General features: G+C 39.0%; 1 protein-coding gene across 4 annotated transcripts in view; it reads left to right on the forward strand.

Annotated features, from left to right (window-relative positions):
- KCNIP4 (potassium voltage-gated channel interacting protein 4) overlaps positions 1–14,510 on the forward strand; it is a 913,574-nt gene that overhangs the window by 516,405 nt on the left and 382,659 nt on the right. Inside the window, exon 1 of one of the 4 annotated variants that reach the window (XM_036419566.2) lies at positions 12,158–12,387. The exons of the other annotated variants lie outside the window; for them this stretch is intronic. Coding sequence (XP_036275459.1) covers positions 12,288–12,387 — 100 coding nt within the window. The 5' untranslated portion in view covers positions 12,158–12,287. Of the gene's footprint in view, positions 1–12,157; positions 12,388–14,510 lie in introns of those variants that run through there. 4 annotated transcript variants of the gene reach the window in all.

The following is a 14,510-nucleotide window of genomic DNA, read 5'->3' on the forward strand; positions in this document are numbered from 1 at the left end:
GCCCCAAGATTCCATGCCCTGGTGTATATACCCTGTAAATCCCCTTTTTTTTTAGTATAAGTAAAACTTGTATCTATGGTAGGATACAACTACTATAATTATACCATATTTGGCAAAAGTGCTATACTGTAAATGGCAAAAGTGATTTTGACAGCTGTAATTAAGGTCTCTAATCATCATAAGGGAGCCTATTTAAGTGAAACTGACTTAACCATGTACTCCCTGCAAAAAGCTTACGGAGACTTGGGAAATAGGAGAGATTTTCCTACAGGCATTGATGGAGCAAAGTGCCATGTTATACAGAGGGCAAGGCACTAGGAGCAACTTCTAGATAATAAGAATGGTCCCTGTGCAACATTTAACAAGAGAACAGGGACCTCAGTCATATAACTACAAAGATAAGTTCTGTGAACAACTAAATATTTTGGAAGAGGGCACAGAGCTTCAGCTATGATCATAGTCACATCCTACACTTTCACTTTAGCCTTAGTAGAGGACTCACTAACCTTAGTAGAGGACTCACTAACAGCCTCTTCATCTATATGGAAAGTGTGAAGTATTAAGTTTGTGTTGTTCTAAGTTACTCAGTTTGCTATGCAATGGTAGAAAACCATTATGTATACTAATGCCACAATCCAGGGAGGTGCCATTCTCTGTAATCAAAACAGCAGGTGCCCTACCAATTTGGCTCAGCAGATAGAGGGTTGGCCTGTAGACTGAAAGATCTCAGGTTTGATTCCAGTCAAGGGCATATGCCTGGGTTGTGGGTTTGATTCCCAGTAGTGGTTGTGTAGGCAGCAACTGATCAATGATTCTCTTTCTTCATTGATGTTTCTATCTCTCCCTCTCTCTTCCTCTCTGAAATAAATAAAAATAACAACATCAACAAAAACAACAAACAAACAAACAAAAAACACAAAGCAGGTCCTGCTTGCCTGGCTCATTTTGATGATCCTTCAAAATAGTTTTGATCTGTTCATGACTTTCTATATAAATGTAATACACTATGCCTTCAATTATCTATAAGTTAAGCTTTAACTATTTGAGGCCATTCTGTGTTATTTAATGAATTGCATTTCCATTGTGTTGATTATAATTTTTCTTTTCAGTGTGGTCCTTTTAGCAGCAAGTCTTATGTGTGTGTTTCACATAAAACATAAGCTTAATTATAATGCAAAATTTGGTTCTAGCATTACAAAAACATTATAGCATTCTATTTTAAATATTCCTTTTGAAAGCAAGGTTATTAAAAAGTGATTAAGTTAAAGTTGTTAGTCATTAAGCTACAACATATAAGTATCATGAATAATTGTCAAGTAAATGGTTCTGTATAACTTTACATAGTTTGTATTTCTTTAGTGAAACAAAATAAAAAAATATACTCTATTATAATGAGGAAGTATATGAGGAAGTATAACATGTCGAATGTAATGTGGTATAATTTGTTGGAAGGAAAATATTTTAAATAAATATGGTTAAATATATACATCTGCAACTAAGAATTCTATTAAGCAGGACTAAAATCTTTAGAAATTGCCCTGGTATAATGATCACGTAACTAACTCTTATTTCAATTATTTGAGTCTTACATGATTTTATAATAAATGAATTATGCATCAGACAACTTTGTGTCTTCTGTTACTTGTATAGTATCAATTTAGATAAAGATTCTCTCTGGCAGAGTATTGGGAAAGGGCTCCATGTGGCCACTGTTTTTGTTTTTATTTTTTATTTTTATTTATTGCATCTCAATCTGAAATATATACTTTATCTAAATCAGCTTCACACATCTGAACATTGGCATCCATCATTGCTATTTATTTTACTTTGCTTGGTTATTAAGATAGCTGAGTATCAGTGTTGTCCCTCACGTAAGTGATTACATCTGGAGCCAAAAATAGGATGTTCCAGGGATAGATTCAAGGCGGGAGCTAGGACATGGAGCAATGCAGAGAAGTGCAGAAAGGTTCGTAGTCCTATCTCCATTTAAAAATGAATCATCAGAAAGCACTTTGACGTGTACTGTTCATAAGAATACAGATTGGTGCAGCCATTGTGGAAAGCAGTATAGAATCACTGCAAAAAATTAAAAATGGAATGGCTTTAAGACCCAGTGATCCCTCTTCTGGAAATGTATACAAAGAAAACTGAAACATGGATTCAAAAGAATATGTGCACACCCCTATGTTCACTGCAGCATTGTTTATAATAGCCAAGATTTGGAAGCAACCCAAGTGTCCATCAGTATGTGAATGGGTACAAACTTTGTGGTGCGTTTGCACAATAGGATACTACTCAGCTGTAAAAAAAAAGAAGGAAATTTTACATTTTACAACAGCCTAGATTAGGGGTGTCGAACTCAATCAGAGAAAGGGCCAAAATCTAAAATCCAGCCTAAATCGTGGGCCGAATGGTTTACTGAACAGTCATAAACTGTCATTGTGATGGAAACGCAGCAGAGTGCAGTGATGACAGCGCGGTGCGGGCCACATTGCAAGGCCTGGCGGGACGGATTTGGCCCGCGGGCCTTGTGTTTGACACATGTGGCCTAGATGGATCAGAAGAACACCATGCTAAGTGAAATAAGCCAGATAAAGACAAGCACCAAAGGATCTCACTTATATGAGGACTCTAATGAACATAATTAAGTAACAAACAAAATAGTGACAGGCTGACAGCTATTATGGGGGCTGAGAGAGGGGTGGAGTGATTGAACAAAAAAAATAAACAATAGAAAGAAAAACATGGACATGGAAAACACTGTGGTAATTGCTAAGGGGGAAATGGAGGGCACAGTAGGGATGAATAGTGATGGATGGAGACTTGGGGTGGTGAACACAATACAGTGTACAGATGATGTGTTACAGAACTATACACCTAGAACCTGTATACTTTTCTTAACCAGTGACACCCCAACAAATTAAAAAGAAAAAACAAACCACTTTGAAAACATAGAATGGAAACGTGTATCTCTTTACCAGCAACTAAAACAATATCCTACTTCTTGGAGAAGAAAACCTTTCTAGAAAAGTTGGAGAAACGGATGGAGCTCCTGTCTGTCTTAACCATGTCAAGTTTAGAAAATGTGCGACTCTCGGCTAGTTTTTAATAAGCTGGGGACATGTCTCCCTGGAGGCTGTGTTACCTGCTGGGTGAGAGCGTGTGAGCGGATTAATGCAGTGTTTCTCGTGGTGTGGTCCAGAGAGGCCCTGCATTGGAATGTTTGATTTAATAAAAAAGAGTTTCATAGGCCCTTCTCAAGACCTACTAAGTCAGAATCTTTGGGGAAAGTCTAAATATTAATTTCTCCAATATCTAGGTAAGTCTAATGTACTCTAAATTTTCAGCACTACTAGGAAAGACATATGTACTTATTTTACATATGTATTTATATATATAAAAAAAGTTTGAGTTCTCTGTTCTTTCTTGCCAGTGCTGGTTGATATTGCTTTTATTTATAACCTAGCCCCATTTATCTTTAATCCTATAAGAATGCCCTGAAGTAGCTTTAAAGTGTTTCTGATTCGCTGCCTATTGACCCTCCATTTATTCCCTTTAGCCACCGAGCAGGTTGCTTTTGCTATTTATCCTGAGGACAAAGGTTGCCTGGTGAAGCCTGGTATAGTGTTGCTTTCTTACCGTAGGGAATACTGTACTCAAGGAAGGTTGAGTGTGATGCAGTGGTGGCTGATGAGACTGATGGAGCAATGGAATATATCCTTGGATATGAGATACTGAAATCCCAGTTGAACCTGAGTCTACTGTCTGAAGCTACACTGACGCCTTATTGTGTCTGCCTACCCTGTGAATGTTCCAGAATGGAATATGAATAAGATGTTCTCAAAAACCAATGCCCAGAGAAGTTATTTCAATGGTATTTAAAAAAAAATTTTTTTCCTTTGAAACAGGGATACCTAGATTTGCATTTTTCATAAGAAGATCAATTTAAAATTAAGTCATTAAAGTGAATGAATTTTCTTATGTTATTTGTGGTGAAGATGGTGGTAAACTTTGTGGATGTGAGCAATGTGTTTTCTTCAGATTCCCAATGTAATTGAAGATACCCTACTCCTTTCTATCCATGAGGTGGCTGGGAATAATAATAGTATTTAGCTAATGGACTAGTTTCAGAGATTTATCTATATAATTTATGTAAAGCAATTAGAACAGTGTGTGATGTGTAGCAAGGGCTCAATAAGTAATAACAATAATAGATACCACTTATTGAGCATTTACAATGTGACAGCCTCTGTTCTAAGTGCTTTGTGTGAATCATCTCAGCAATTTGCTCAAAATCATGACGCTCTGAAATAGGAGACTGAAGATTTGAACCCAAGTGTGCTACTAGCCTCTTCGTTGTCTGCCACTTGCATAATAAATGTGGGCCCCTATTTCTTCTCATTGTTATCAAAACACATTTTTCACTGGATGCCTTACTGTTTGGTTTTATTTTGAAATTCATTTAGAAGGGCCAAAATATCCTCCCTATTCTCTCAATCAGAGGATGTAGCTCGGCCTCTACTTGGAATGAGTGGCTGCCAAAGGAGGGGAATGAGTTAGAGATAGGCACCTGATGCTCATTTTGTGTCAGAATGAGAGATGGAGGGAAAGAGACTTCTTAGGGGCTTTGGGGCAAGTGATATGGATGGATTTGAGTGTTTTCCAGGTGCTGGGAAAATTCTCTGGCTAGTCTAGTCTTATTTTCCACTGGTCATGTAATGCAGAGTGCTGTTGTTATTTTTTAAAAATTGCCACCAAATACCTGTATGGATCCATTCTTGTACTTCCCACTGCCACTCAGCCCAAGTGGGATCTCCCACTCCAATGGTACTTTCCATACTCCCTCAAAGGCTTTTTGGCAGAGGCTTTTGTGGATAGTAGTGGCTTGCAATTATATCTAAAGCACTATCTGATCAAGACCTATTGAGTCAGCCCTGAGTTTACATTTTGGATTGGATATTTTCTGGTGTAGTCAGTCCTTCAATTTCCCCTTGTTCAATGCATAGGTGGCTGATGAGACTGATAATGGTTCCTCTCTCATAGGATTTATGGGAGGATGCAATAAAAGAATACAAATAAAGTGCTTATTAATCTGTCAAACAGTAATTATCCTACAAAAATTAGCTGTTATCATAAAAATGTTGTTTTAATAGATTTTTAAGCTTTGTAAAGACTTGAGATAGGATTTTTATCATCCATACCATCTTGTATAGAACCTGGACCATAAATCTAACAAAGGAATAAATGAAAAAAATAATCAGAAATAAGTAAATGAAATTTTAGTTGGTTTCACTTTAGGTCAGACCAACTAATTAATGCTCTGAGACTGAGGGAGGAGAGAGCTCTCTAGCCCATCCCCTTCATTTTCCTCACCCCCTTTTAATGCCATCACCAATCTGGAATCAAAAAGACATGAATAACTACAATCTCTTTGCACCCTGTCTCAGCTCATGAAAGGGCAGCCTCACCTCTCATTTTAGAAGAAAACATTGTTTTTTTCTTCCAAAAGCCATATTACTGTAAACAAAGTATAAATGCGTTTACTTCTTCCAGTAACTGGTGATTTTGAATAACCTCCACTTTAGCAATAAGCTCTGAAGTGCAAGAGTAAAAATGTCTGTAAATGGGTATGTTCATTTTTTTGGAGACAGGCCAAGAGAGACTTCATGTAGCTGCAGAGCCTGGGTGACGCCCAAAGTTACTTGGTTGGACCTTCTTTAATTTTTTTTAAATTTTATTTTTATATATTTTTTACTAGCGGCCCACATTTGTGCACCAGTGTGGTCCCTAAGCCTGGCCTGTGACTTTTTGCAATCTGGGACCCCTGTGAGATGCCTGATGCTTTGGGACATGGGTAATTTTCTAACTCTTCCCAAGCCCCCATTTCTTCATTTGTAAAATCAGAATTAAGATCTTTACCTTCTTTAAAGAATGGCTGTGATGATGGGACAGCCGGTGTCCTTAGCTCAATGCTTGGCAAAGTATGTACTTTGGGAAGCCCAGGAGTCATTTATAAATGCTATAGCACATAATCCTCACAACATTCTCAGGAAGGTATATTGGCCCCATTTTGAAGACTAGCAAACTGAGGTTTAGGAAGTTCAAGTAACCTGAGGGAGGTCAAAGATATGGTCTCATTTTTCTAGCAGTCACTCTGGTATTTGTCTTTTAAAAGGGAATTCCAGGCTCTATAGAGCAGAAAAACATCAGATTAATGCTTTATTTTGATTCTAAGCTATGGCTGAAAGCTAAGTTATTGATAAGCCACTCTGCTTATTTAGACTGCAATAGTCTTTCAGATGAAAATCAAAGGATAGGTGTGAGTGTTCTCCATGGTCCTTCTCATCCTCCTCACCAGTGGTGTGCAGGATTTTTGGACAGGGAGACCCACCCTGATGCCTTCCATATGTTGCTTTTCTTGGTGGCATCATCAATAACTACAAATTACACTCACATTAAACATCAAGAGAAGAATATGACCACCACGTTCCAGTGGGGAGTGCTCATGGCTCACCTTAAAGAGAGGTGTCAGGATCATTTGTGCTGCTGTGCTGGCTTCCTCAGCACTGGCCTCCTAAGAAAGGGAGCCGAGACCTCCCCGGTTACACAGGCAGACCTGGCACTCTAGATAACAAGAAGTGAGGTCGTGGCAGAAGCGTGAGAGCAGGTGACTTTGTAGGCTAGGTGACAGTATCAGGTTCACTTTCATATAACAGCTAGTCACTGCCTTTTGTGTGCCAGGCACTATTCTAAGTTCAAGGCTATCCCAGTGAACAATATAGATAAAAAAGTCTTTGTTTTGCCGGGACCAGTTTGGCTCAGTGGATAGAGCGTCGGCCTGTGGACTGAAAGGTCCCGGGTTCGATTCCTGGCAAGGGCATGTACCTGGTTGCGGGCACATCCCTAATAGGGGGTGTGCAAGAGGCAGCTGATCGATGATTCTCTCTCATCGATGTTTCTAACTCTCTATCCCTCTCTCTTCCTCTCTGTGAATAAATCAATAAAATATATTTTTTAAAAATCTTTGTTTTTATAGGCAGGAGGTTATATTCTAAACAGGAGAAGATATCAGACAAATCCTACCTAATAAAATAGCAATATGCAAATTAACAACACCTTCGCTATGCCCAAACCACGCCCAACAGCTAATCAGGGTGAGTATGCAAATTAACCCAACCAAGCTGGTGGTTAATTTGTATATCAACACAGGGTAGAAAGAAGATAAGCACTGCAGAAGGGAGCAAAGCTGTGGAGAAACAAGCAAGTGGGGCAGGGGAGAAGGAAGGGAAGCAGGTGGGGCAAGGCAGGGAGGAGAAAGGGAAGCAGGCAGGGTGGGGGGGAGAGCACAGCAGGAAGCCCTATTGCAGGAATCTTCCTGCAATGGGATACTAGTGAGTAAATAATTACACATGCTATATTTATAACATGACAGTACTTTGGAGGAAAGTGGCACTTGCTCAGAGGGGTGGAGATTCGAAGGTCCCGGGAAGCCATGGTGTTCTACACAGTGCAGTGAGCAATAGCCTCGTTGTGATGGGGATTTTGGAGTCAAAACCAACCTAAAATCACTTATTGATTGAGTGATCTAGAAGGAAACAATAAAGGAAAAGGCCTAAGCTTAGTAGGTAAACCATCAGAAAGGAAGTTTCTCAAGCCCAAGGAAGGACTGTTCAGCTCCAAGGGAACCCCATAGTGTGACATTCAGATGTGGTGGAAAGACCTCACTCTGGGCTTTTCACTAGCAACATGTCTACATCCAGTTCTCAAAACAGCTAGATCAACTTTGTTTTAATAAAAATTGTACATATATTAAGGTGTACAATATATTTTATATGTATTTACATAGTGAAATGTTTAATATAGACAAGCTCATTAACATATCCATCCCATCACATAGTTAACCTTTTTTTGGTCATGAGAGCACAAGAAATCTATCTTAGCAAATTTAAAGCATATGCTATCATATTATTAACTATAGTCAGCATGCTCTACTTTAAATCTCTAGAACTTATTCAGCCTACAAAACCACAGCTTTGCAGACTTTGACCAAAATTTCTCCATTTATTCTACCTTTCTTCCCTTTGTAACCACCATTGTACTCTCTGCATCTATGAATTTAACTTTTTTTAGATTTGACATATAAGTGAGATCATGCAGTATTTTCTCTTTGTGCCTGGCTTATTTCCGTTAGCATTATACCCTGCAGGTTCATACATATTTTCACAAGTAGCAGGATCACCTTCTTTTTAAAAAAAAAAAAAAATTGTTATTGATTTCAGAGAGGAAGAGAGAGGGAAGATGAGATAGAAATGTCAATGATGAGAGAGAATCATTAATCAGCTGCCTCCTACATGCCCCCCACTGGGGATTGACCTCACAACCCAGGCATGTGTTCTTGACTGGAATCAAAGTCTTCAGTCTGCGGGCCAATGTTATATCCACTGAGCCAAACCAGGCAGGGCAGGATCACCTTCTTTTTAAAGGCCGAATAATATTCCAGTGTGTGTCTGTGTGTTCTTCATTCACCCATTAACAGGTTCTTTACTATTGTGAGTAATGATGTAATAAACATAAAAGGACATGTATCTTTATGAAGTACTGATTTCATGTCCTTTTTGGATATATACCCAAAAGAGGGTTTGCTGAATTATGAGGTGATTTTATTTAAAATTTTTTGAGGAAACTTCACATTGTTTTCCATAATGGTGGCACTAATTTAGATTCTCACTGACAATTCATAAAGGTTTCCTCTCATCTACTATCTCCCCAACATTTATCTTTTATCTTTTTTATTAAATTTTTTGGGATGACATTGGTTAATAATATTGTGTAGGTTTCAAGTGTACAATTCTGTGATGTATGATCTTCATATTGCATTGTGTGCCCATTACCCAAAGTGAAATCACCTTCTGTCATGTAGCAATTCCAATAGGTGTGAGACGTTATCTCATTGTACAATAGTTTTGATTTGCATTTCCCTATGTTTAATGATGCTGAACAACTTTTAATATACATGTTGTCCTTTTTTTCTGTCTTCTTGGAAAAAAGTTTATTTATGACCTTTGGCCATTTTTAAATCAAGTTACTTGATTTTGTGCTATTGACTTGTGTGAGTTCTTTATATAGTTTGGATATTAACCTCTAGTCAGATATATAATTTGAAAATATTTTATCTCATTCTATAGACTGCAGTTTTATTTCATTGACTGTTTTCTTAGCTGAGCAGAAGCTTTTTAGTTTGATGTAGTCCAATTTGTTTATTTTTGCTTTGGTTGCTATGACATCAACTTTAAATGAGAATACAAAGGACCTGATCATTGACTTTCATTTCTGGGGCAAGATCAAGGACTCCCTTGGAGTAGAAAAACAACAACAAAAAATCCCTTCTGGAGACTAGAGATTGGTGTGCATTTAAGCATTAATAATCTTGTGAATAAGTGGGCAGGGGGATTCATGAATTTCATTAACTACTAGTTTGGAATTTTCTCAGGTTGCAAAGTTACAGGAGTTAATGGATTAATTAGAATGTCATAAATCAATTTGGGAGGATCAATTTGGTCATACACTTCATTCCTGGACAGATAAATATTTATGCCAGTTTGGAGATTTAATTTCATTGAAGCTGTGTGGAATTACGAGAAGAAGAATGGGTTTTGAGTTGAACAGATTAGTGTTTGATTCTTGATCCCATCCCTCACCAGCAGCAGGACCTTGAGGTTACTTGTTAAACTCTCTGAGGCTTAGTGTTTTCCTGTAAATCTTACCTAATTATACATACTTTCAGAGAGGCTAACAGGAAAAGCAATGTATGTGAAACATCTGGTATGTGGTACTTATATAATTAGCGGTGACTTGTTATCCAACAAGCATATGGAATCATAGATCTGCGCAGTATGATGTGTCCTCCATGGAGGCATGTGGGGAACATAAAAGAAAGGAAGGCATGATTTCTGCCTTCTACAATAGTATCCTTACATGTGAATAATTGCACCCAAGTAGTTTTAATGTATCGTAAGTGGAAAAATTACTATTTTAAAAAATGGGGGATGTTTCTCCAATTCTGCTTGGATGTTTCATGAACACCTTTTAGAAACTTATGTGGCAGGTATGGTATGTAAAGGATTTTTCAAGTAGATACACTACATTGAACAATGACTGGAGATGCACAAGCGCTGAATGAGTCTGTGGAAAGGAAGCTGAGCTGTCAGAGTGAATGGACAGATGTAGGGCTGATGAGGCACAGCCCTCAAGCTGACATCAGATGAGGGAGAAACTAGGATACTTGTTGAAAGCAGCTTTGATTTTATTCAATAGGAAAATAGGGAGCCATGGAAAGTATTTGATTAAGAGAATGACAATTTGAGTGCTGAGTCTCAGAATAATTGCCCTGGTAACCATGTGTGGAATCAATACAGCACAGAGAGACTTAAAAAAAATAATAAAACAAAACAAAACAAAAACAAAAATGACAGTAAGACCTGCCTGGGGTGCTTGGTTGGAGCATTGTCTCATACACCAAAAGGTTGTGGTTTGATTCCTGGTCAGGGCACATACCTAGCTTGTTGGTTCAATCCCCTGTTGGGGCACATGGAGAAGGCAAGCAATGGAATTTTTCTCTCACATCAGTGTTTCTCTCTCTCCCTCTTTTCCTTCCCCTGTCTTTAAAACATATCCTCAGGTGAAGGGGAAAAAAAGCTATTAGTAAGCACTCATTCTTTGTGAAAATATTACTCAATTACCTCAACAGTCCACTGAGCTAAGTGCTATTATCGTACCCCTTTTACAGATGACAACTTTAAGGCATGGGGATGTTGAGTAACTTTCCCAAGGTCAAGCAACTCCTAAGAAGTCCTAGACCTGAATCCAGGCATCCTACCGCTGGAGTCATACCCAGAACCATTACACTGCTCCACCTTGATGCCTGCACTGTAGCCTGCACTGCCTTTGCCTGGTCTTTCCTCCTCTTTCTTGGTCCTCAGTTTGCTCATCCATGAAATTAGAAACTTGAATTGGCTTTCTGAGATGCTTTATAAGACTTTTTTTTTAATTCTGTATTTTAAGGTGGGCCAGATCTATTGGTGCAGTAATGAGATGGTGGGAAGGGGTGAATGATTGTGCAAGATAGAGAAGGAAACTCCAAACAAAGTTTTATTTCCGATTCTTTTTTTTCCTTCAAAAATTTCTGTGGCTCCAAATTTACTTAAATCAAACATTATTAAAAAACAAAACATAAGAGATACACACTATAAAAATAAAGTATATATTTGGTGTATGGAATGGAAACAAACTAATGCATAAGGCAGCTGCTAAGTTTTACAAAATTACGAATCCTTACTAGTTTATTATGCCTGTCCTTTGAAACTGTACAATAGCAACTCTTCAAACCAGAATATTAGTTCGCAATGACTGTGCCCTAGGCAGCTCATTGCAAAGAAGGTCAGTATGCACGCCTCCCTTAAGCCTATTTATTTCTGTCTGTGCTCACCTAGTGGGGACAAAATACAAGGTTCACTTTTCCTGACTAGTAACCAGTGTTTCTGAAGCAGCTGAATTCAAGCTGATACTCCGCCCCTCGGCGTTTTCAGGTTTATTTCAAGACCCATGCTCTGGTCCCTGTCTGCAGCAGGAGTCCAGCCTTGGTTAGTTTCCGTTTCCAAGGCAACTGAGCAGCCCAACAAAGCCACCAGCAGCACGGGCAGGGGGCTCGCTGGACCGGGGGCCACCTAGCCATCACTGCCACACGTCACGCATCCTGGAGACCTTCTGGGTGACCTCCGGGTCTTCGGGTGATCTGCGTGTTACTTCATGCGTGGCTGTCTCTCTTTGTAAGAGTGACAACCCCCAGCAAGCAAATGATTCCGACAGGCTGACTCTCCGGCTGCTACTTCTGGCCTCTGCTACTGTAGACAGGATGAATGCATTTTCTCTCATTCACGCCTTTTCTCTCAGCCTCTCCAACTCATCACCTCTTCTCTCTCTCTCTCTCTCTCTCTCTCTCTCTCTCTCTCTCTCTCTCTCTCTCTCTCTCTCTCCCTCTCCCTCTCCCTCTCCCTCTCCCTCTCCCTCTCCCTCTCTCTCTCTCTCTCTCTCTCTCTCTCTCTCTCTCTCTCTCTCTCTCTCTCTCTCTCTCTCTCTTCTCCGCTCTCTCCTCTCTCTGCTCTCTCCGGCTCTCCTCCTCCCCTATTCCTCTGGCAGTAGCCTCTTAATGTAGTTTAATGGCTTTACAAAGAAAGCCAGGCAGACAGGCACTTCTCACTGGCTGCTATCGGACCATGACCTAGCTGACCATGAACTTGGAAGGGCTTGAAATGATAGCAGTTCTGATCGTCATTGTGCTTTTTGTTAAATTATTGGAACAATTTGGGCTGATTGAAGCAGGTTTAGAAGGTAAGGGAGCGCTTTTTAGTGACTTCTAAACATTTTCTGTTTTTGCAATAAAAATTTCTTAAGGCACCGGAAAGGAAAGCCGAGAAATGTAACTCTGGGATAGACTGAAGAGAGGCAAGTTGTTCAATGTAGAAACGATGAATAAGATGAACTTTTTGTAAGTTTCAATGTTTTCACAGCAAAAGAATGTTAAAACTATAAGCAACACTTTATATCGAAATGTTAGAACCAAAACTGAGGAAATGAAAGGTTTTTAACTGGTATGTCTGCTTATATGGAGGGCATTTAATTCATACTGATGTGAGATTATTTTATCCCCCTCCCCTTTATTGTATCAGCACATTTTGCGTGGATGTGCTGTGAGGTTCATCTGTTTGTTGCTATGCAAATGGAAATGGATATACATTTATTATTATGTCTTGTGTTTTAAGATCGGAGCCTAAGAATGACAAGCTTTGTATATGATTGTCTTGAGATGCACTTATAATATTACCTCCGTTACATCCCCATGGAGAGTTATGGGGCAGAGCCCCAACTCATTTGACTGACCTTAGCATAGAATCCAAATAGCACATTGTTTTTCTAGTGTTGCTGTTTATGTTTGTCATGGGCTCGTTCTCTTATTCTCCTTAACAATCATCTTCTGCTTTAAAAACACACGATGTGTGCATGCATGTATCTGCTTCTGAATTAAAGGCTTCTTGGAAAATCTGAGTAAATTTAGATTCTTGCTTTGTGACTGCTCCAAACACACTCGGGAGAGCGTCTGCCTACAGCCAGTGATTGTTTCTCTGAAGTTGTCAGAGCAATTTGTAAACACACCCCTAGGTGATGTGTTGCAGCATGATGTTTTGCTATTCTTCTTGCTTTAAATGTGAAACTTATTAAAAATGCAAATGCATATGTTATAAACATTTTACATCCACAACTAACCCAGCCCTCCAGAGGAGGACTGCCACTTGGGGCGTGGATAAGACTGCATTCACACATAGCAAACAGCAAATTATAGTAAGTGTGCCACTCCGATGTAGGTTACCAGGAACCTACCTCTGTAGCTCACTGGGGGGAAGGCTGGGGAGAGGCAGGGTTGGTTAAAGTAGTTTTAAGATTGCAGCATGCTTTGGGTAGCCCTGTTAGATGAAAATATTTGTAGTTCTAAAGAGCAGAAAAAAATAAATTCTGGGAGTGGTGACTGCTCTTTAGAAATGTTATCTCATGCATTGTCATGACACCAGAAACTTGTTTTGGCGTCTGTTGATCTGTGTGAGTTATTTTACCTGGCAGACGGGAGTGGGGCCTCCTGGGTCAATGTGCCTGGGTTGATTTTCTGAGATGACAGGTACATGGAGTCGAGTCAGTTTTCCCAGCTATGTTGAAGGAGTTGATTTACCTAATTTCATGGACAATATGTGGTCATCCTTTAAACTCTTTTGTGAGGGTTTTTATCCTGGGTTTTGGGAAGAAATCTGCTCTAGTTATGGTTTTGTTTCAGGAGCAAAAACATTTACTCTCCCAAATGTGAGTTTGGGTTTCTCTCCTCTAAGGGTTACTAACCTTTATGATGTTTATTTGTTTTGTTTTGTTTTTCTTTTTTTCTCATTACTTGTACCTCAAACTCTACTGATTTGTATGAACAGTTTCTATCTTGTGTTTTATAGTTCACTACATCAGCAATTTCCAGGACAATGGTGTACTAATAATACTATGGGGATAATGCATGTTCTCTCTTAGGAACTTCAACATCAATGCATATCTGATTTCCAGTGTTTTGGGACATGTTTTTATAGGATAAAACGTTGCTAATCAATTTAAAGAGAAGTGATCTTTAATGTGTAAATGGTGATAGTGACAGAGAGCAAAGTACTTTCCTTCTTGAAGTTTGGGTAAGTCTCATTTCCAAAGTGAATGCTAGCGTCAGAAAACCTTCAAAACTAGATTAAAGTTGACCACGTGCTTTGCTTACTGGGGATACAAAGCAAAGAAACAGACTAAATTGTTCTAGTTCATTGTACATCGTTTGAATTTGTAAATGAGAATGCGCACAACTCTAAGTTGTAGCCTGCTTGTAATGAATGAAAAGGATAAACATTTACTCATAGATGTTCTGAAGCTTTTCCTAAAAA

Source organism: Pipistrellus kuhlii, unplaced genomic scaffold (assembly GCF_014108245.1).
Source record: "Pipistrellus kuhlii isolate mPipKuh1 unplaced genomic scaffold, mPipKuh1.p scaffold_m20_p_1, whole genome shotgun sequence".
NCBI lineage: Eukaryota > Metazoa > Chordata > Mammalia > Chiroptera > Vespertilionidae > Pipistrellus > Pipistrellus kuhlii.